General features: G+C 29.1%; 4 protein-coding genes across 4 annotated transcripts in view; 2 read left to right on the top strand and 2 right to left on the bottom strand.

Annotated features, from left to right (window-relative positions):
- LOC113383548 (sortilin-related receptor-like) overlaps positions 1-198 on the bottom strand; it is a 2,361-nt gene extending 2,163 nt beyond the window's left edge. Inside the window, exon 1 of the mRNA XM_026621805.1 lies at positions 186-198. Coding sequence (XP_026477590.1) covers positions 186-198 — 13 coding nt within the window. The remainder of the gene's footprint in view (positions 1-185) is intronic.
- Positions 199-455: 257 nt separating this feature from the next.
- On the top strand, positions 456-5,441 carry LOC113383547 (kinesin-like protein KIF17). The gene is made up of 5 exons (XM_026621804.1): positions 456-631; positions 2,177-2,398; positions 4,253-4,375; positions 5,078-5,207; positions 5,274-5,441. Exons 1-5 carry the CDS (start codon positions 456-458, stop codon positions 5,439-5,441), a joined length of 819 nt encoding a protein of 272 aa, XP_026477589.1.
- Positions 5,442-7,365: 1,924 nt separating this feature from the next.
- On the top strand, positions 7,366-12,590 carry LOC113383546 (probable DNA double-strand break repair Rad50 ATPase). Its single transcript, XM_026621803.1, has 5 exons — positions 7,366-7,522; positions 8,801-10,874; positions 10,950-11,061; positions 12,154-12,280; positions 12,523-12,590. The coding sequence occupies exons 1-5, from the start codon at positions 7,366-7,368 to the stop codon at positions 12,588-12,590; spliced, it is 2,538 nt and encodes an 845-aa protein (XP_026477588.1).
- A 3,735-nt stretch (positions 12,591-16,325) lies between these two features.
- Positions 16,326-22,135, bottom strand: LOC113383026 (sortilin-related receptor-like). The gene is made up of 6 exons (XM_026621278.1): positions 22,024-22,135; positions 21,387-21,724; positions 19,883-20,178; positions 19,612-19,808; positions 17,948-18,169; positions 16,326-16,566 (listed from the first exon to the last, which is right to left on the bottom strand). Exons 1-6 carry the CDS (start codon positions 22,040-22,042, stop codon positions 16,508-16,510), a joined length of 1,131 nt encoding a protein of 376 aa, XP_026477063.1. The 5' UTR covers positions 22,043-22,135; the 3' UTR covers positions 16,326-16,507.
- Between the last annotated feature and the right edge of the window lie 439 nt (positions 22,136-22,574).

Raw genomic sequence — 22,574 nt, 5'->3', positions numbered from 1 at the left:
CTTTAGTAAGTGATTGCTAGGTTCATATGGTAATATTATTTTATCATTCAGGTGTCGCAAATTATTGGTTCGCCATTATCTACAAATTTTGCAAAACCAAGAAGAGCAATATGGGATGTGGTTCAAAAAAATATTCAAGTAGTAATAAGTCCAGGGCAGTCAGGGAATCAAAAAATCTGGCTGACTACGAAACAGCATGGTTCATCAGAGACAATACCATCTTTTTTTCAGAAGCGCCTAATGATAGTATGAATTTGGTAAGTTCTACATCGTAAGATATTTGGTAATAATGGTGTATCAAAATATTGTTTTGAAAGTTTGATTATTGTAAGAAAATAAAATATTTTCTTTGATGGTATATGATGTTTGACTGATCATTATCCTTACTAATTTCAGAGACCGTCTTTAAACCATCTACGTCAAATGTGGCAATTTTCGACAAAATAGCAAAGCCTATGGTCGAATCAGCCCTAGAAGGTATAACAGGGAATATTTTTGTCTTTGGCCAATCGGGTGCAGGAAAAACGTATATATTTGATGGAGATGTGAATGAAACTGGAATTATAGATCTTTCGGTGTCCCATATTTTTCAAAAGATCCAAAGCATTAAGGGGAGACAATTTTTGTTGAGGTATTTTCAAACTTACAATTGTTTACATATACAATTAGTATTCTGAATTGATAATAAAATATTATTGCATATTTGTATTATTTTTATATGTGGATTCTCATACAAAGATTATATATATTTATATTTAATTAAATATACATAAATAAACCATATACATACATATGCAGATAAATTCATAGATACATACAAGCATATTTATTCGAAATATATATTCATGTATGCATGTATAGAAACATGCACACATACATACATATGTATTATGTGTATGTATGTGTTTATGTAGGCACACATAATTACATGCACAGACGCATACATACTTAAATTAACACAAATTTACATTCATACATGCATAAATGTTATACATATACATACACGCATGCATACTTACATAAACATACATACATACATGCATACATATATATATAATATATATATATATATATGTATTGTCTTTTGTATTGAAATGTTTTGTATGGAGATAGCATGAAAAAATTTTCAAAAATTTTGCAGAGCGTTGAATTTTCAATAAAAAATGACACGAATTTTCACTTTTAATTTATTTGAGCTAAGTTATACCTAAAATTTTTTTTTTAATTTTCAAATTTTTTTCTATACGAAGTTTGAATGAATTGCGCACTATCTAAAAGTTAATATTAAGAGCTCAAACTTTCAGAGAATTGTTTTTCATCAATTTGGAACCATTTGAGCCCTTGGGAGCAAAGAAATTCGAAAATGTCAATTTAAAGGACCACCATAATATATACATATATAAGTATACATACATTACACAAATACATATATAAATGTAGATGCATACATACATACATACATACATATATAAATATGCATAAATACATACATATATAAATATACATACACACATACACACATACATATATAAATATACATACATACATATTTAAATATATATGCAGACATACATATATAAATATACATACATATATATATATATATATATATATATATATATAAATATACATACATGCATATATAAATATACTTAATACATACATACATACATATACAAATATACATACAATACATATACAAATATGCATATATATATTCATAAGTACAAACATATATAAATATACATACATAAATATACATACATGCGTATACAAATATACGTACATACATATATAAATATCCATAAATACATTCATAAATAAATATACATACCTACATACATATATAAATATACATACATACATACATATATAAATATATGTATTATATGCTTATATATTATAATATATACAAAGTATTCTACAAATTATTGTAACAAAATTGTTAGACGCATATAGGTTGTGGTTATATTAGGTTGTCAAATATCTCCCTGCCGCCTTTTTGTATTATAAACCAAGAGCAAAAAAGCGGTAGGGAGATATTTGTATTATAAACCAAGAGCAAAAAAGCGGAAGGGAGATATTTGACAACCTTATACATTAAATTACATTGTAATTTTAAGTATAAAAGAAATATGTGATTTAATATATGATGCACAATATTTTATAATTTCAGGATTTCCTATTATGAAATTGATGATGAAAACATTTACGATTTGATAAAGAACGACGGAGCAATCCTCAATATTGAGAAAACGAATGGTTCTGATGTTAGATACGGTGAAAAAATAATAAGTTCTGCCGATCAAATTCTCGAGCTATTAAAAATAGGCAGAGAAAATCATAAAGTGAGGGCAACTTCTACGAAACAGAACAACACGAACACCGTTTTAGTATAGTAAGTTAGATTTGGATTAATATCAACTCTACAAATAAAAAATATTCTTATCTATTAATATTATTTTTAGATTATTCAATCTAGAGGGATACACCAGGACTTCACTGACCAGACGGCCCTTGTTTCGTGTTTAAATTTATTGACCTGGTAGGTTCAGAAAGTTACTTTCAAATGATAGAAGAAGAACAGAATGGAAACCGATGCGAAATTTTTTGTGATATAAGCTTGAGATCCTTAATTTCGGAAGTGGAGTATCTGAGCCAGTATCAGGGGCTCAGGAAGTAAGCAATCAAATAATATATATGAAATAAATGATAACTCAGGAGGGGATAAATAGAAATTGTAGACTAGAGATAATTTCCACGATGGTGATAGGTATTTATTAATAAAAATAAAACAGGGATTTAAACAAGGATCCATCTAGATAACAGAAAAGATCTTCTCCGGTGGAACAAAAGTTCATGAAATTGAATCAAATTCATTCATTAGCTTTTTATTTTTGCAATTCTTCATTGATATTCCAAACAAAATTATAATTGTTATTTAATTTATTTAACACGTCTGCCATTGGAAATAGCACCAATAATAATAATAATTTGGACGTCAACGGTACGAAATCAGTACAGTAAGCACCATATATACGATGCGACCAGTCATTTTCAGGATATTCGTTGAGGCACTATGAAAACATTTTTTCTTCACCAACAAATAACGAGAAATGGCCCGGCTGATCTTTTGAATTTTCAGTAAAACTAATGAGTTTCATCAAATGTTTAAAAATCATTGCAACTGTTTTTGAGAAATCGTGGACGAAAGGTCAAATTAGGACTCACACGTTAATTTCCCAATATTCAAGCGCATCGAAAAAAAAAAACAAAATTATCCAATCGACTTTCCAGTGAGAACATACACACAAGTTAATAATATTTGTGAATTATATACTAGCAAACCCGTCGAAATCCGTTTCGCCACCAGATGGTTTCGTGAGAAGAATTTTTTTATTTGTTTTATATTTGAAAAGGAAAAATTTGATTTTATTACACAACAGTAATGAATTTATTTCGATTACAAAAATAAAGTGTTTTTTTAGTTGAACTTTTCTCCGTTCATTGAAGTGCTCTTTGGTAAACCACATTTTATGTTTTTTGGTCTGACGCTAACACAAACAAAGTGGATGGTTTTCCAACTCGTGAACAGGCAACGTATAACTGCCCATGTGAAAAACAATGATTTTCTAAATAATCTATTTATCCCGCAAACACTAAGCGATTGGCCTTGCGACTTGTTATTGCAAACGCAAGGCGAACTGGAAATTGCAATCGTTTGAAGTCAAACGGAAGACCAGTCGGAATCATTGGTATGTCACCAAATCGCCAGCAATTTTTGATTGAATGGTGAAATTCAGTGCGTGTACATCACTATTCTTTGCGGCAAGAATTGCTCGTTGACTTAATTGCAAGCATAATTCTGATAATTCTCACTAATGTCATTACTCGAATTTTTAATTACGGTGCGTGAAGTTCCAGCAATTTTCAATAAGGCACGATGCCATGCACCACTAATTTTCTTAGCTATAAACCTTGCCCGAGACCTTTCCAACGAATGCAAAATTGTCGGTTCGTGCTTTCTGGAGTTATATCATCATGAAGGAAACCCCGACTTATTTTTATATATATGTAGATATATATAAAAAAATTGTTTTATGAATTTTTACTTGTTTCTTTGCTTGTATTTGCTAAAAACTAGTAGAGAAGAATTGTTTACTTCAGTTTGCTACGATTTTCCTTGGTTATATAAATAGAATTTTAGTTTTAATTTATAAGTTGGATTTGCATAACACCATGATTTTTTTAGTGTAAACAGTAATGAAAGTAAACTAGGAGAAATTTTGGACAAACCATTTGGTGGTTATGAGATGACGGCATTAATATGTTGTATCTCACCATTGGATGTAGACGAGACATTTTCGACTTTGCGGTAAAATATAATACAGTAGAACCTCGATTATCCGGACCTCAGTTATACGGATTCGCGATTATCCGGACTACCAACCGTGATTGAGTAATATGTTTGTACATACTTACAATTCGAATTTTTGCACGATTTATGCTGCAGTTTAGTATATGTATGTAATATAATCTAAGAGAATATATATGTACATTAGAGTTTGTCGGTTTTCAAAAACTGTTTTTTTGGCGAAAATTATTTAATTCGAAAACCGGTTTTTCAGTGAAAAAAGTCGGTTTTCAAATAAATGGAAAATGGCAAATAAAGCCAAATACAAAAGATAGATGCAAGCAATTCAGTCAAATACTGCTTTGAAACACACACACGCGGATAAATTACAGAATATTCGAGCAAAAATTTATTTTCTATATGAAATTCGAAAACCGGATAAAACCGGTTTTTTAGTAAAATTAAAATTCGAAAACCGGTTTTCTGAAATGTCGGTTTTTGAATAAATCCTAATGTACATACATAAGGAAATGTTAATTTCTTATTGAACATTGATTTTCGTTGATATATCTATGTATTTATTTGCTACTTTTGATAAATACACATCATTATTCTTATCCGGATTATCCGCATTTTTGATTATCCTGTTAATTGAGGTTCTGCTGTACCTAGTTTATAGATTTAAATTTATACATTTTAGTAAACATTTAACTTTGTCAATAGTTTTGCTGACAACGCAAAGAACATTAAAAACAACATACATGTCAACAAAGTTTTTTCGGAAGACACGCTTCTGAAGAAAATGGAACATTTTATTTCCAGACTAAAACATGAATATACCCCTGCAAATCAAGTGAAGATAAAATATTTTAACTAATAAAATATTAAAACTATACTTATTTATTTTATAATTTTTCAGGGTGAAGCAAGTGGAAATATGCTCGAGATGAAAGAACTATTTAAGAATATAAAAGAAAATATAATATTTTCTGGTTCACCTCGTACAGTCGGTTCAACTTTGCATAAGAATCTGCTTATTCGGGCTGCTAGTTTAATATGTGTTGTCAATCCGTATGTATCACAATGAAAATATTGATATATATATATATATATATATATATATTATAAACCGATAATGCTGGTTAAGGTCTAATGCTGGTTACAATAGCTATACGTTTTGGCTAACATCATAGCCTTCATAATAAAAAGCACCCTTAACCGAAACGTATGGATTTCAAATAAACTTACAGACAATTAATACAATTTTCATTGATGTAACGCCAGGTTCTTATATAAACTAAACTCATATATGTACGAGGTGTGTTCAAAAAGTACCCGGAATTACTAATAATTAAATTTCGCAGGTCTGGAGTGTCTGATTGTCAAATTTTTTTTTTTATTGTGTTGGTATACATGCCCCTAAAGTATGATGAAATTTTCAGCTATATTCACTGTTTACTTTGTCTGTGGTAGTCGCTAAGGTTCGACGTGTTTTTCTGAGCTCGGCGATTTTAACAATGGAAGAATTGAAAAGTCAAAGAATTTGTATTAAATTTTGCGTAAAAAATGAAATAAAGTGTTGCAAAGTGCAAAAATTCACCAGATATGGCTCCGTGTGACTTTTTCCTATTTCCAAAGTTGAAGAGACCCATGAAAGGACGGCGGTTTTCCTCGATTGAAGAAAATCGCTGAGAGTGCTCAAGGACATATCAAAAAGTGAATATCAAGGGTGCTTCGAAAATTGGAAAAAACGCTGGCATAAGTGTATTATATCTGGGGGGGGACTACTTTGAAGGGGACCACATTAATGTAGACGAATAAATAAATATTTTTTTGAAAAAACGAAAATTCCGGGTACTTTTTGAACAGACCTCGTATATATATACATATATATATATATATATATATATGTGTGTGTATGTATGATTCTGAATTTGATATTGACATATGTATTAACAAGGTCTGGTACTCGGGCATAACATAAAAAACATGATTTTTTTACATCCATACATTTCGGCTATAAACCTAACCTTCAATCAGTAGAAACTAAAAATAAAATTAAACACCAAAACAATTGAATTGGAGTGAAAAGAAAAAAATATATAAAGAGTAAAAAGTACTTACAATTAGTTAATCTTAGTGTTAAATTAGAAGATTTTAATCATCCATGGTATCAGGATATGGTAATGCACTACACAATATTTTCACAAAATACTAATTTAAAAAAAAACACTAACTGATAGTGTGTTGTTCGTAGACTGGTTGCAAACATAATGGAGAATACACATATGTGGAACGAATTGCGTTTTTATTGTTTTGCGAGAAATTTGGAAATGCTATCTAAATAAAAGACATTTGTGTCGCACAGCGTGTTAAGTTCATTCCGTTTAATAATTGTCTTATTATTATAAATAGTTAAAAAAGATCCTTCTATAATTCCTCGTTTAAATAAATTTTGTTCGATGTAGAACAGTCGGGTTAGAAAAGTCTATATTGTGTTTTAAAGTATTAATGTGGTCCGCAAGCATAGTTTTGAGTTGTCTAGTATTTGTTGAATTGTTTTTATGTTGTTGTAAACGTTTTATCAAGTTCTGCTTGATTTCTCTTATTTTAATTTAATCACAATCGAGACAATTTATTTGACAAACGAGAATTCTAATATACCAAACCATTTCCTGATACATTGGATTATTAAAATCTTCCAATTTAACACAAACAATAAGAGCTTAACTAATTGTAAGTACTAATCACTCTTTTTATTTTTTATTTTCACTTCAATTGTTTTAGTTCTTAATTTTATTTTTAGTTTCCAGTGAATGATGAAGGCTAGGATTATAGCCGAAACGTATAGATTTAAAATAATTTTTTGTAAGAAATTCATGTTTTACATATTCTTATTACTGACATCTATTTACTTGATCCGAAGTGTAAAATTTCTGTCGCTTTGTGAGTTCCACCAAGAAACTTCAGATTTGGAAACGTTTTTGAGAAAGCTATCAGAGTGCTTCGACATGTACCCTGTTGCTAAACTTGAACCGATATTAGACGACAAGCCAAATACTCCAACAGAAATGCCTGAAACGCCTGAAATGCCTGAAATGCCAGAAATGCCAGAAATGCCAGAAATGCCAGAAATAGAGGATGATCTTGACGAACAAGAAAAATATAGTAAGTTTACTAATTGATAATTATTATAATTCAAGTCATATTTATGAATTCTCTTTTTACTACAATAATTTATAAGGGCATATTCTTAAATAGCTTATTTTTATTTGCATAATGATAAATAAACTTTAAATATTTATCACTGCAAAAAAGAAATTGAAACACACTATAAAAAGCAAAAGTTTTCTTTACTAACTTCCCGTAGGGTAAGTTATAGTAATCGCAAAAAAATCAAAAATGAAAACTTTTATATGTCTTTACGTTTCAAAACCTTCTGAACATTTTGGCATACCTTAAAAAATGGATGTATGTGTGTGTGTGTGCAAATACAAATTTTCGTCGACAATTTCGGGAACCAACGATTCAACCAATTTCAATTATTCAAATAACATTCGATTCCTATTAATAAGGAGACGTGCTGATTAGTTTTTGGCATAGGCATATTTTTTTTGTCTTCTTGATTTTGATTTTCAATACCATCACTTTTAACTTATAGATTATATTGTAATCTGATTATTAAGAATATCAAAAATAAAACAAAAATAAAAAAAAAACTTGTATTGATGAAATGAACTACTGAGTAAATTTTTGAGAAGGCAGGTCTGGCGGTTTCGGAGATCTAGTGAAAAAAAGTCAAAAATGCCATTTGGCGGTCAAAAATAATCATTAGACATATGCACATCAAATTATCAGATATTTTATAGATATTTTAATAATGTGTATACATCTTGTGTCAATTTTTTGGGTTCCGTACCGAGATTTATAATTTTGATATTCCACAGTCCACATTTTAACAGTCCACAACCTCTGGACCTGCCTTTCCAAAAATTTAAACAGTCTCTCGTTTAGTTTCAATTCGGACGCTTAGTTCTCTCAAAAACTGAATTACCATTTTTGGTCCTTTTTGCCCCGTATCTTCGAAACGGCTAGACCTGCCTATGCCAAAAACTATTCAGCACGTCTTCTTATCAATACAAATGGAATGTTTTTAAAATTTTTCAATTCGGTTGATCCGTGTTCCCGAACACACACATACACACACATGCACACATACACATACATGCATTTTTTTCTAAAGTATGCCAAAATGTTCAGAAACCTTTCAAACGTAAATATATGTGAAAATTTTCTTTTTCGATTTTTTTGCGATTGCTGTACTTACTTAGAATAGCATTTTAAAATGACTTGTATTTCAGTAAGCGTTAAAATCTCCATTAAACTTGTCATGCCTTCATCTTTCAATTAACTATAAGGATAACACTTCAAAAATATCTTTAATAGCTAAAAATATTACAGATGAAATTAATGAACGATTAACCAAAATGCAACTAAAAAAGGCAGTTTATGCTCTAAAAGAAAAGCAGGCCATAATAGGAGAATTGATAAAATACTCGCTTACATATGGTCCAAAGGGTGATATCGAATTTAAAAAACTTATAAATAACGCGTTCGAAAATGAAGCTGAAAGCTTAACACTAACATATGATGAATTAGAAAAATATTCAAATTCCAAAAATGACCCCTTGCCCCAATGCAAAGAAGCCACATCCATTTATGATAAGTACAAAATTGGTATTCGCTCAACGAATACCAATCGTCCATCAGATTCAACGCTTAAGTTTTTCGCTCATTTTCTTAGAAATTTTACAAGTAATAATGAAAAAGTTATAGAATTAATCACCTTGAATAAGGGACTAGGGAGTGCATTCTCCAAATCTAAAACGCAGGTCTCAGATCTGTTGCAAAAATATTCTGATCAGCAAAAAGCATTGGAGGAGTTGGAATCAGATCTAAGCACGCTTCATGAAAGTAATGAAAAAACGGTAGCAGAAAATGCTGATCTTCGAAAGCAATACGAGCTTCAAAATAATGAACTCTATAAAACTATTTCTGGAAAAAACAAGACAATTGAAACTCTTAAACAAAATTTGAGCGCACTGACAAATGAGAATATCCAGCTGAAGGAACAATTAAAAAATACGCAAATGACCATTTCGAGAAACATCCAGGATAAAGCGGGTCAAGAAATCAAAAATAATACAAATGAGGAAGACGTGAATCAACTCAAATTACATGCTTCAGACCTTGAGAAGCAGCTAGAAACACTCCGAATACAACATAAAAAATTAGAAGAATGGAGTATGCATCAAAATGATACCATTTCTATTCTTAATGCAGAACAAGAAGATTTGAAAAATTTAGATGCCTTCAAATTAAAAACTGCAGTGGAAGAATTGCAGAAACAGAATGCCGATCTTGAGAATGAAATCCAATGTTATAAATTGGAGGCAGAAGATTTAACAATACGTTGCGAAAATTTGAAAGTCGCTCACAAAAATATTGACACCGAATATAAAGAAATGAATAAAATATACAGTCAGCATTTGATGAAACATGAACTTAAAAAACAGACATTATTAGAAGATCATCAAAAGCTGCTAGCTTCTTTCGATGATCTTACAATTAAATATGACAAATTAGTAGAAGAGCACAAACATTGCAAGGATGTAAATGAAGAATCAATACTAACACAAAATGCAAAAAGTTTAGAAAAACAACTGACTGATGGAGAATTGCTAGAGGCACTAAATTATCATTATCGTGACGGATTTGAATTAGAAAATTCTGTGTTATATGGATGTGATCAAAATATGCCAATCGTGAGTAATTATTTGAGTTTATTTGCAGAACTAAAAAATATGAAAGATATATTTGAAAAAAATATAACAGAACTCTTCGATTATCAGAATAAGATAGTAGATATAATACAAACAGGCGGCAATGAAAATGATGGTGCATTATTTTACGTAAAGTTGATGAAAGAATTGATTATGCAGAAGAAAAACCAGCACGACTTGCAATTGTTAATAAAAAATAATAAAATATTAAAATATATCAATTTTGACATGTTCAATCAAATAAGGTGTTATAAAATGCAATTATCGGAAACAACCACAGAGCTTCATAGCAATATGCTCAAATACAATGGATTCTTCCGAGACTGCATTGAGCATCTACAAAACATGATGGGAGTAAAATCTAGTAATTTAGTGTCATTAAATGAGAAAAACTCCTTCGAATATTTCGTTGCGGTGGTGAGAATATTGGTAGATCACTTTAAAGCTAAATGGATGAAATTAAAGCAATTGCAAATTGAAAACACGCACCCAAATTATGTCGACAATCAATTGAAATTAGAAGAATTAGAAAATCAAGACATCAATTATTCCGATGATAAGGAGAACGAATCGAACAACATCATACAATCCGAAAATTTAGAATCTGGATTTAATATCAATTCTAGTATAGCAGAACTGCATGATAAAATAAAATGCTTAGAAAATAGCCTATCTGGGTAAGAATTCGACAAGCAACATAACCTTCTTTTAATTCTGTTCATTAGAATTAATTCATTTTTAATTTTCCACAGATCGAATGCGAACACGGTTAGCTTGAATGAAAAATGTGAATCATTATTGGGAAAACTGAAAAATTATCAGATGTCCAATAAAAAACTGCAGGATAAAATCACACTTTTAGAGGTATGAAGTTATATAATTATTTATTTATAAAATAGCTATTAGTTTTGAATGTACACTTTAATATTATAGTTTGCCGGATAAATAATATTTATACCTTTATGTTTTTTGGTTTTGGCTGCTTCATATATAAATAATAATGGGAAGTACTGCCCTAAGGCAGGTCTGTGAGCAGAGTTAAATTCAAACTTAATATAACTTAATATATATATTAGAGTGGTTCTTAATATGGACATTTTCGAATTTCTTTGCTCCCAAGGGCTCAAATGGTTCCAAAATGATAAAAAACAATTTTCTGGAAGTTTTAGCCCTTAATATTGTCTTTTAGATAGAACGCAATTCAAAGTTTTGTATAGAAATAGCATGAAAAAATTTTCAAAAATTTTGCAGAGCACTAGGGTTTATTAATTTTGCGCGACGATCGGCCAAGTCGTTTCTTTGTGATTAGCAGAAAAGCGTAAAATTTTTCCTCCGTTTCTTCGTAATTAAATGTTGAAATTTATTTTAATGATTTTGGTAAAATTTTGTTTAAAATATTATAGTCCTACGATTGAGCGGTTAAATTATAAAAATTCATCGAAGTTTATATTTCGTCGCAAGCTTGAGCGATTCTAATTAGAATCTATGCCTTTCATGCATATGTATGTTTCTTGTTTCGTACTGATTACAGTTGACCTCCACCCTTAAATAAAATAAATTTTTAGAACCCGAAATATGTGGTATGAAATTTGTTAAACAAATTAATTTAATTCATACAATTACAGATATTATAAAACATCAATTGGAAATCATTTTAGTAAAATTTAGTGAAAGCGGAGGATTTTTATTTTCAAAATAAAAAGTTTGTCATGTATACGTACCCGAAAGTTAATGCCACTTGCCTTAAGGCACAATGCTACTTACAACTAGTTTTTTTTTAAATTATTCGTCTGATGTGTTTCTCATTGGCATACAGACTTCATTATTTAAGGTTATTATATTTTAAAATTTGGTTTTGTACATTTTTAAATTAAAGGAGACATCTTTTACCAATTATTTCGACGGATTGATTGGCTATTAAATAATTATATTAATTATTATTAATATCCATTCCAGAACAGCGAGAACGGGAAAATAATCCTGGATGCAAAAAAATTGCGACGCCATAGTTTTCATGATTCTTCGAGGGATCTATCAGAGAGTGAAACAGTTGATAAATATACATCAACAGAACAGCAGACAGGTAATAAATGTAAAATACTTCTAAGTTCAGATTTATTTCCTAATAGTTAATATTTAGGATATTAACTAATAATTGAAATGCCAAGCTGTTAAAATTCAACTTCTCATAAACTAGATATAATTAATAATGTGGGGTAAGTTATATTAATCGCCAGATTACAAAAATCAAATGCATAGTTAATGTGTTAAGAATTAAGAAGATTTATTATTATGTTTCTAATCATTATTTTTGTGCTATTGCAGACCAGCATGATGAGGTTCCAGAAGAAGATTCTCAAATTGGATCTAAATTTCATAATTTGACAATTTAACCAATTCTTATATAGAAAGATATGCTTTAGTAAACATAATCTTTTGAATATTAATAATCTCAATTATACTTAATCCATATTATATTTAATCTCTATTATACTTATTTTCTGCGTTCTGTGAATGTGTTTCATTTAAAGTACAACTTACTGATTTTAAACATTGTACTTAAAATTAATAAAAAAAACTCCGATATGTTCCATTTGTATGCAAGTAATGCATTATTTAAAATTATGGCATATTGGCATAAAATAAAATTATTCCATATGGTGCACCAATTCCAATATATATGTATATATATATGTATACTGTATGTATATTTATATATGTATATATATATATAAATATGTATATATTTATATATGCTATGTATATATATATATATATATATATATATATGTGTGTATATATATATATATGTTTATACATGTATATATATATATATATATGTATATACATGTGTATATATATATATATATATATACATGTGTATATATATATATACTAGCAAACCCGACAAACTCCGTTTCGCCACCAGATGGTTTCGTGAGAAAGATGAAGTAATTTTTTGTTCGTTTTATATTTGAAAAGAAAAAAATTGATTTTATTGCACAACAGTAATGAATTTATTTCCATTACAAAAATGAAGTGTTTTTTAGTTAAACTTCTCTAAGTAAATAAAAGTGAATTTGCAAATTATCCGTTTCATTGAAGTGCTCTTTGGTAAACCACATTTTGTTGTTTGGTCTGACGTTAACACAAACAAAGCGGATGGTTTTCCAACTCGTGCACAGGCAACGTATAACTGCCAATGTGCAAAACAATGATTTTCTAAGTAATCTATTTGAGATTTATCCCGTAAACACTAAGCAATTGGCCTTGCGACTTGTTAATCGTCATTGCGAACGTAAGGCGAACTCGAAATTGCAATCGTTTGAAGTCAAACGGAAGACGAGTCAGAATCATTGGTATGTCACCAAATCGCCAGCAATTTTTGATTGAATGGTGAAATTCAGTGCGTGTACATCATTATTCTTTGCGGCAAGAATTGCTCGTTGACTTAACCAAGCATAATTCTGATAATTCTCACTAATGTCATTACTCGAATTTTTAATTACGGTGCGTCAAGTTCCAGCATTTGCATTATGCCATGCACCACTAATTTTCTTATCTATAAACCTTGCGGAGCCCGAGACCTTTCCAACGAATGCAAAATTGTCGAAATCGGTTTGTGCATTCTGGAGTTATTTCGTCAGGAAGGAAAACCCGACTTATTTTTATATATATAGAAGATATATATATATATACATGTGTATATATATATATATACATGTGTATATATATATATATATATATATAATGTGTATATATATGTGTGTGTTTGGGTTCATATATATGAATATGTATTTACGTATGTGTGTAAAAAAAGGGCCCCTCCACGTCATTTTTTTTCAAAAATTACGTAATTATTATGAAATATATTCGTAATCCATATTGCGTAATCCACATTACTTAAAATAGGCGAAATTATGATACATATCTTATATTAATCTTACGTAAAAATGACATAAGTATGTAACATTTTTGCGTAAAAATTACATAAATATTACGTATTTTGGCTTAGTGGGTGTGCACTATTTTTTTTTAAATGTATATTAGAAATTCATTGTAGTAGTTATAACCACCAACTACCAACAAATTATTAATCAATATTGTAAAATATTGAGAACCATAACCTAGGCAAGTGTGAATTAAATTTAAACAAAATCATGCAAATAAATGATTGAATCATTACCTCTTATCGCTTACATCGTTATCTGTTTTCTATCCAGTAAAGTGTAATCATCAATGTGCTGAAAAATATTCAAACTAAAATCAGTAAAATAATGCATATGGATTCAAATCAGGTATTTGAAATACTTACCTTGAGTTTTATGTATGTGGATGGCCTTTAACCCATTCAAAACAGATTTGAAGTAAAAAAAATAACTTAAAAACACACACACACACACATATATATATATGTTGAAAATTTTTAAATCTGATGTTGAAATGTATGATTGATTTCTTGGAGGGCGTAACATCAATTAAAAAATAAGTAAAGATTTTTTTCAAAACATCTTTACTTTACTTATTTTTTAATTGATGTTACGCCCTCCAAGAAATCAATCATATATATATATATATATATATATATATATATATATATATATATGTGTGTGTGTATATAAGCAAAATTTGCCTTTGGTTCATTAAAGTTTTTAAAATTAAGTCAAAAGCTGCAAGAATCTTTGATTTATATAACTAGGTGTAAGTAGAATTTTGCTTTAAGATTGTGTGAAAAGTAATGAAGAGAAGACATTCAGCAATTTTTCAAAATGAGCCATCAAATTTTTACTTGTTATGTAAGAACATTTACATTTTAAATCTAAACAATTTGACTTTCAACCATTTCTTGCAACGAAAAAAGTTAATTCTAATTGATTTAATAAATACATTCATTCTACTTCGTGATTTAAAAATGTAATTTATATTTTGGGCTTGAACAGTCTTCACTTTTCCATTGCGATTTTAAAATTCTTTTCAATTTCAATAACTGTAAAAATATAATCATCTAGGTGTTAGTCGTTCTGAAAAGATTTCATCCTATCTAAATTTATAACAAAACGTAATGTAAATTATTTTAATTAGTATAATATATACAGTAGTTCATTATATTTATATCTTCGTACAAATTTGAAGCAATCAGTCTAATCCCTATATTACTTCTATTATCTTTCTTAATGACATTCATTTAAAAATTTTATACAATAGCAATATAAAAATAATCAACTTACAAATACTGAAAAAAATCTTTTTGCCTCATTCTATAATTATAACTCACACTTCATATCCAAAAAGATCAGAATGCTTTAGTTAATTTTCTAATAGTAACCATGAATACAGTCATTTGATAATTGAAAAGTTAAAAAACTAGTAAATATTCATGTCCAAAGATCTATTTAAAAAAACTGATATTAGATTGATATTTATCAAACCGAGAAAACAAATTTAAATTAATGGAACTATTTCCCAGAAAATTAACAAAGCACATTATTTTTATCGTCTAAGAAATAATGCAATTAAGAAAAAGGTAAGATTAGAAATAGATTTAGAATTAAACGTGCGATAATAAATAAAAGTTATAATAATAATAATAATAATAATAAAATTTGAAAAAAGCAAGGAATAACATACTACATAAAATGAAATCATTTAAAAATTAAGAATTTGTAAATTTAGAATTCTATGAATTAGAATAGAAAAATGTATCTTGGACCACAGACTTCATTCCAAATTTAGCAATATTTACACGAAGAAAAGTTTTCGCAAATTAACTAATCATTTCATTATATTTGTAACAAATTGAATGCAACCTAGATCTTTGGTTTGTTTGGCATCGGTGAAAATTGCACATACAATTCATTATATTCCGTTAAACTTACAAATATATACATTTTTAAAATGGTATGCAGGCATATGAATAGAAAAAACATAAAATCAACATTCTCTTCTAACAACTCAAAGTATGACTTGATAACATTTCACTACAACTACTTACTAATTCAATCACAGAACCTTGTCTTTACCACTTATCACTTAAAAATTAATATTTAAATGTGGGGTACTATTTAAAAAACTAGTACAACGGTTTTGATTAAATAATTATATTAAATTCATTGATTCATTCAGTGTGATATTTAAAAACAAATATTAACTTGAGCTCTAAAATCAATGATATTAAAATCGAATACTTCGTAGTTTTTATTTCATTATTGAATATTTTAAAAATGATTTTAGAAGCCAACACGAAATAGGTTTATTAATTCAAAACAATACTTAAATATGATTTATTATACAGCGCTTACACAATTTTGGTCTACGCTAAAACCAAAGGTTCGTCGTCGGAGAACGGCCTTATATCAGGAACATCGTCATCTAGAAATAAACTAGTATACTAGTTATCTATCAACATTCAAAACTGAAACCAAGTAGGGAATGCAATATCGGTATACCGGTACACCGAATTACCGGTAAACCGCCCGATTTTTCGGGTATTTTTACATAAGCGCTATTTGATACATAATACCCTAAAGTTTAAATTTCTCGGAACAAATTTATCTTTAATTCCATAATCGCATAAACAGCTATATCTTCAAGTGATTCTATAGGATAAACAAATGTCAAATATTATCTCAACTCGTCATTAAACTGAATATTTATTGCTTTACTAAGGGCTTCATATCGTGTTACAATAAATAGAATTTGGAATGTTTGTTTCATCTTTTGTAAAAATGTAACGGTTTTTTAAGTAATATTTGCGTCAAAATATTTTATATCATACAAATTACCATCTTTATTTTTTTCTAACTTTATACATAATAATTATGATAATTACTAAATATTTTTGCTTCTTAACAATTATAAAAAAATATTTTTCGAAAACGTTTCGAAGTTTGAAAATACTATAGAAGCATCACAATGTGATAAATAATAATACTCAACAATTATAGTAACTTATTATTTATCTTGACAAAGTATCCGATCTTAAATTAGTGTAGAAAATTATTTTTTTTAAATATTGGAGATTATGCTAATTTAACACATCGGATACAGACAATACAGTTTTATTATAATAATGTAATATGATCTTTTATGAGTTTTTGGTCTTTCTTACTCATAAGTTCGTTTTTGGTGAAGAGTACTCAATATAGTAATAATGAATTAATTAAATTGGATATAATTTTGTTAAATTATTATTTAAAAAAATGAACTTGTTGTTTTATTTTATTGTTTTTATTGTTATAGTTATAGTTGTACTTGTATATACATTTTTTTATATTTGTACTAGTAACTTTCAATTTTGTTTACGTTTGTTTAAGATAATAAAAATACCGGTAATTTACCGGTATACCGGTTTTAAAATGAAAAATTACCGAAATACCGATACTGAAATTTTCCAGCGGTATTGCATTCCCTAAAACCAAGTATTCAAAATCTTTTAAATGATTGACCACTATCTATCAGAATTCTAAAACATTTCAAAGCCGATACAAAAAACCTGGTAATTTAAAAAAAAAAACTAAAAGTTTTATGTATAAAAAGTTTAAAGAAATATGTAAAACGACGTATTATTACAAAAGTTACAAATAATTAATGCAAACAACTATTGAAAACAGTTAAAATGTTTTTAAGAAGTAATGAAGCAAATCATTGTCAACCAAATGTCTTCCAAATTCATCAATCATATCAATAGCTAATTAAACACTTTTATATTTTTATAACAATGTTACCTCTGAATTTTTTTTTCCTTATTTACCTAAAACTCCTCCTGCACCAATAGTAGTAGCACCAGTCCTCGTGTCATAATGAGAATTGGCGAATCTGGTAAAACTATTCTGCGCCCTTCGATGCCTCCAAACGAGAACCGCTGCGGCGGTGCATACAGCTAGGGTTACCAGGATCAAAACTGGTGCAGCCACACGCCATGTGGAACCGCCATTGCCACTGGATTCATCGTAAGAGAACAACGACCACGTTCCTGGTAAAAGACATTTTTGTTAAATATAGAACATGAATGGGAATACATTTGGTGCATTTAAAATGCAAATGACAGAAGTCTAGAAAAATCATGAAAAATATATATTTCTTAAGAATAAACCAGGAATTACTAACACAATTTGATAGTTGTTTGTTTGTTAAGTATTTATTATGTGTTGGTTTGGATTTCACAGAATGAATAGCAATAGTCAAACTGGACTCGCTCTTTCCTAGATTTAAGGTTAAAAAAGAAGGCATTTACTCTCATCCCTTATTTTCAACAAAAAAAAAATTACCAAATGCAACGGAAGTTCGTTACGCCCGAACTGTTCGTCATTCGCTCTCGATCGTTTCTATACGGGTCGATTGTGATTAGACATCAACGTTGTATGCGTACCGATATCAACAAGGAAATCGGCATTGATAAATAAAAATTTTAAAGTAGTACTAATCTTGATTTAATGCCTGAATCAGAAGAATATTTTACCCGTTTCTCGAAAATAATAAAACAAATTAAACATTTGTGCCGTGAACTAAACGTAACTTTGTTGATTAGAAATCATTCCTATATTATTCGTAGTTTCTATAAATGTTTGAAGTTATTAAAATTGAAAATATTTTTTAGGCAAGACATATTACAGCTGTTCAAAGAATGAGATTATATCGCCAGCAAAAAAGTAAAAAAATACAAACAGTCAATGAATGTATGTTAATTTTAATCACATAAAGTTCTTCAGACACAAATGCATGATGAGTGAAGTTGCGAAAACAATATTTGTTTAGGCGTTGTTTAACATAATCCACTTTGTGAACAAATATTATAGAATTTATTAATCATCAATTACTTCATTTCTCTAATGAACGTTCATTTCTAAATGCTAATTACAATGACAAACCGATCATGTCATATTTCAAGTATGACTTTAATGACATTGTTTTTAAATATTAAAACATATTTTTAATGCTATTATAAATATATAATTTATCATTATATAAATGTGTATAATGGTTGACACTAATAAATGTGTCCATCACAAGTGTTACCATATTACTAATAAACATTATTTAAAATTGTTATATGAAGTATTTATTTAGCAAAATAAGTTTTTACTTCAATCGCGTGTGAATCTTATGCGCACTCTTTTTTTTTAGATGTAACTTGTTTTAACATTCATGGTTGGATTATATAAATCTAAATAAAATAATAGAACTGTTACAAGTTTTAAATAAAGCATTTTTGAATCAGTTGTTTTTAATATACTGATTTTTTGTTAAAGAAAAAAGATACAAGTGTTAGAATGCAACAACCCCTATTTCTTGTATCAAAGATGAGAGCAATTATTATATATAAATAAAAAGAATATAAACTATAAATATTATGTCAGGTTTGAAAAAAAAAGACATCATAATCATTAACAAAAAAGAAATTAATGGTTATCATACCCAATGGTACTTGAATAGATTCCACTTCACTCAATTCGGAAAGCATTCCTTGTTCAGTTTGGATTTGCACAGCCATTGAATAAATCTGCCCTTCTTCCAAGGAATCAAGAATTAACGTTGATTCTGATAGAGTATAATTCTTGCCAGTCTTTGTATCGACTTGTTTACCGGTTGACACCCACAACACATATTTGAATCTGCAAAAAAAATCCAAGAATGTATTAATTCAATGTTGCCAAATTAATTTAAACAAAATGCTTCTTTTCCTTACTTAATGGAACTGATTTCATCAGGCATCTTGACATCTTTCCATTGCACCAAGAATGAGCTGTTCCTCTGCCTCCACATCTGCAGTTGATGTGGAACCGGTAATGGTGGTCCTTGTACGGTAATTTCCGAATCTGCGGCTGGACCTTTCGATGTCAATCCATCACCAGAAGTTCTGACGAGAATTCGATAATTGGCGCCGTATAATACAGGCTCCACAAGATGGGAAAGTGTTCTGTTGGAAACTGCTGCCAATTCGAAGCGGAATGTTTCGTTGGTGGTTAATTCTATTATTTCAGCCTGTAAATAGAAAACATAACAAAAATACTAATAATATAAAAAACTTACAATACATGGTAACTAGGGAATGCAATACCGGTATACCGGTATACCGAATTACCGGTAAACCGCCCGATTTTTCGGCGGTATTTTTACCGGTATTTACCCCAAAAATACCGGTATTTTCGGTATTTTTACATAAGAGCTATTTGATACATAACACCCTAAAGTTTAAATTTCTCGGAACAAATTTATCTTTAAATTCCATAATCGCATAAACAACTATATCTTCAATTGATTCTATAAGATAAACAAATGTCAAATATTATCTCAACTCGTCATTAAACTGAATATTTATTGCTTTCCAAAGGGCTTCATATCGTGTTACAATAAATAAAATAGGACTGATAGATAACGATATTTGTTTCATCTTTTGTAAAAATGTAAAGGTTTTTTAAGTGATATTTACGCCAAAATATTTTATATCATACGGATTACCCCTGTGTAATCTTTATTTTTTTCTAACTTTATACATAATAATTATGCTAATTACTAAACATTTTTTGCTTCTTATTACAATTATAAAATATTATTTTTTGAAAACGTTTCGAAGTTTGAAAATACTATAAAAGCATCACATTGTTTTAAATAACAATACTCAACAATTATAGTAACTTATTATTTATCTCGACAAGGAATCCGATCTCAAATTAGTGTAAAAAAAATATTTTTTTAAAATATTGGAGATTATGCTAATTTAACACATCGGATACAGACAATACAGTTTATTATAATAATGTAATGTGATCTTTTATGAGGTTTTGGTCTTTCTTACTCATAAGTTTGTTTTCTTGAAAAGTACTCAATATACTTGATAGTGATAATGAATTATTTAAATTGCATATACTTTTTGGTAAATTATTATTTAAAAAAATAAACTTATTGTTTTATTTCATTGTTTAGTTGAATATAATTGTAGTTGTATATACATTTTTTTATATTTGTAGTAGTAACTTTCAATTTTGTTTACGTTTGTTTAAGACAATAAAAATACCGGTAATTTACCGGTATTCCGGTTTTAGAATGAAAAATTACCGAAAAACCGGTATTGAAATTTTCCATCGGTATTGCATTCCCTAATGGTAACAATAGTAATCTTTGTGATAGTATCATAAATTAAACTCATAAAAATTTTATGTATTTAAAGTAAGCTTCTTTTTCCTACTGACCACATATCCCACAGGTTGAGTGATAACATCACAGCTCGGTTTCCAAGTGATAAGCAATCCTTTCCTATTGACCACTCCATTAGTCTCAACAACAGTAGCTTTCAAATCCCTGACTGGAGCTTTTGGATCATAAGGTGTGTCAAGTGTACCAGAACCAGCCGTACTAAGAGGTCCTGGAGCCCATCGTGCACCGAGGGTTCCCAGAGAACTATCCAAGTCACCAGATGAGGTTCCTGAAGCACCATCACCAGCTAAAACACCAACTGCTATAAAGTATGAGGAGCAATGCTCTAATCCGCGGATGGTGGCGGTCAGGTTCTTGGTTATGAGACGAGGTTCTGGAAAGGAAAAAGATCGAAATTAGAAAATTAAAAGTAATGTAAAAAGTAATAATTGATAAAGGTATCAAGCAGTAAGAACAAATGATGCTTGCATAGTTAACTAATTAGAAATAATTAAACAAAAAGCAACAAAATATTAGATTGTCAAATATCTCCCTTCCGCCTTTTTGTATTATAAACCAATAGCAAAAAAGCGGAAGGGAGATATTTGACAACCTAATATGAAATAATTGACAGAACACAATTTTCCAACAAATATTGACAAATTTCTAATAACTTATCTTTTTACCACTTACTTTCTAATAGCCCCTGCATGTTTCTGCCATAATAAACTGCATACCACCATTTTGCCTTTCCTGGTGCCTCCCATGTAACTTTAGCTACACCAATTTCTGACTTACTGCCAGCTGCAGGCTTGATGAGACGAGCTTGAATAGCTGTAGCATCTGGGAAATTTCTTCCTGGTGTAGCAACAGTTATGGAACTAGACATAGAATGATATTGCTTCCTTACAGCAGAAACCTAGAAAAAAATAATAAATAAATAGAAGGTATAATAAGTTTATAAATTATAATAAATTTTATAAATTTTCTTTATATATATAGATGACATACTGAAATGGCGTGTTCAACTCCAGGACTAGCGTTTTTGATGACAATTTCGTTCTTCTTAACAAAAACAGGTTCCAATTTTGGATATGGAAGAGGTAAAATTCTTTGCACACTGTAGCCATCAACGTTTTTCACAGGGTCCCAAGACAGCGAGATGCTTGATACTCCTATAAAGAATATTAACATTGAAGATTAAAATTAAACTTAAAATAATTTCTAAATTTGCCTTATTACTT

The sequence above is a fragment of the Ctenocephalides felis genome, unplaced genomic scaffold, assembly GCF_003426905.1.
Source record: "Ctenocephalides felis isolate EL2017-DRISC unplaced genomic scaffold, ASM342690v1 CF-g0.4_SCAFFOLD_03570, whole genome shotgun sequence".
Taxonomy (NCBI): domain Eukaryota; kingdom Metazoa; phylum Arthropoda; class Insecta; order Siphonaptera; family Pulicidae; genus Ctenocephalides; species Ctenocephalides felis.
The sequence above is the reverse complement of the archived record's forward strand: the minus strand, read 5'-3'. Positions and strand labels throughout refer to the sequence as shown.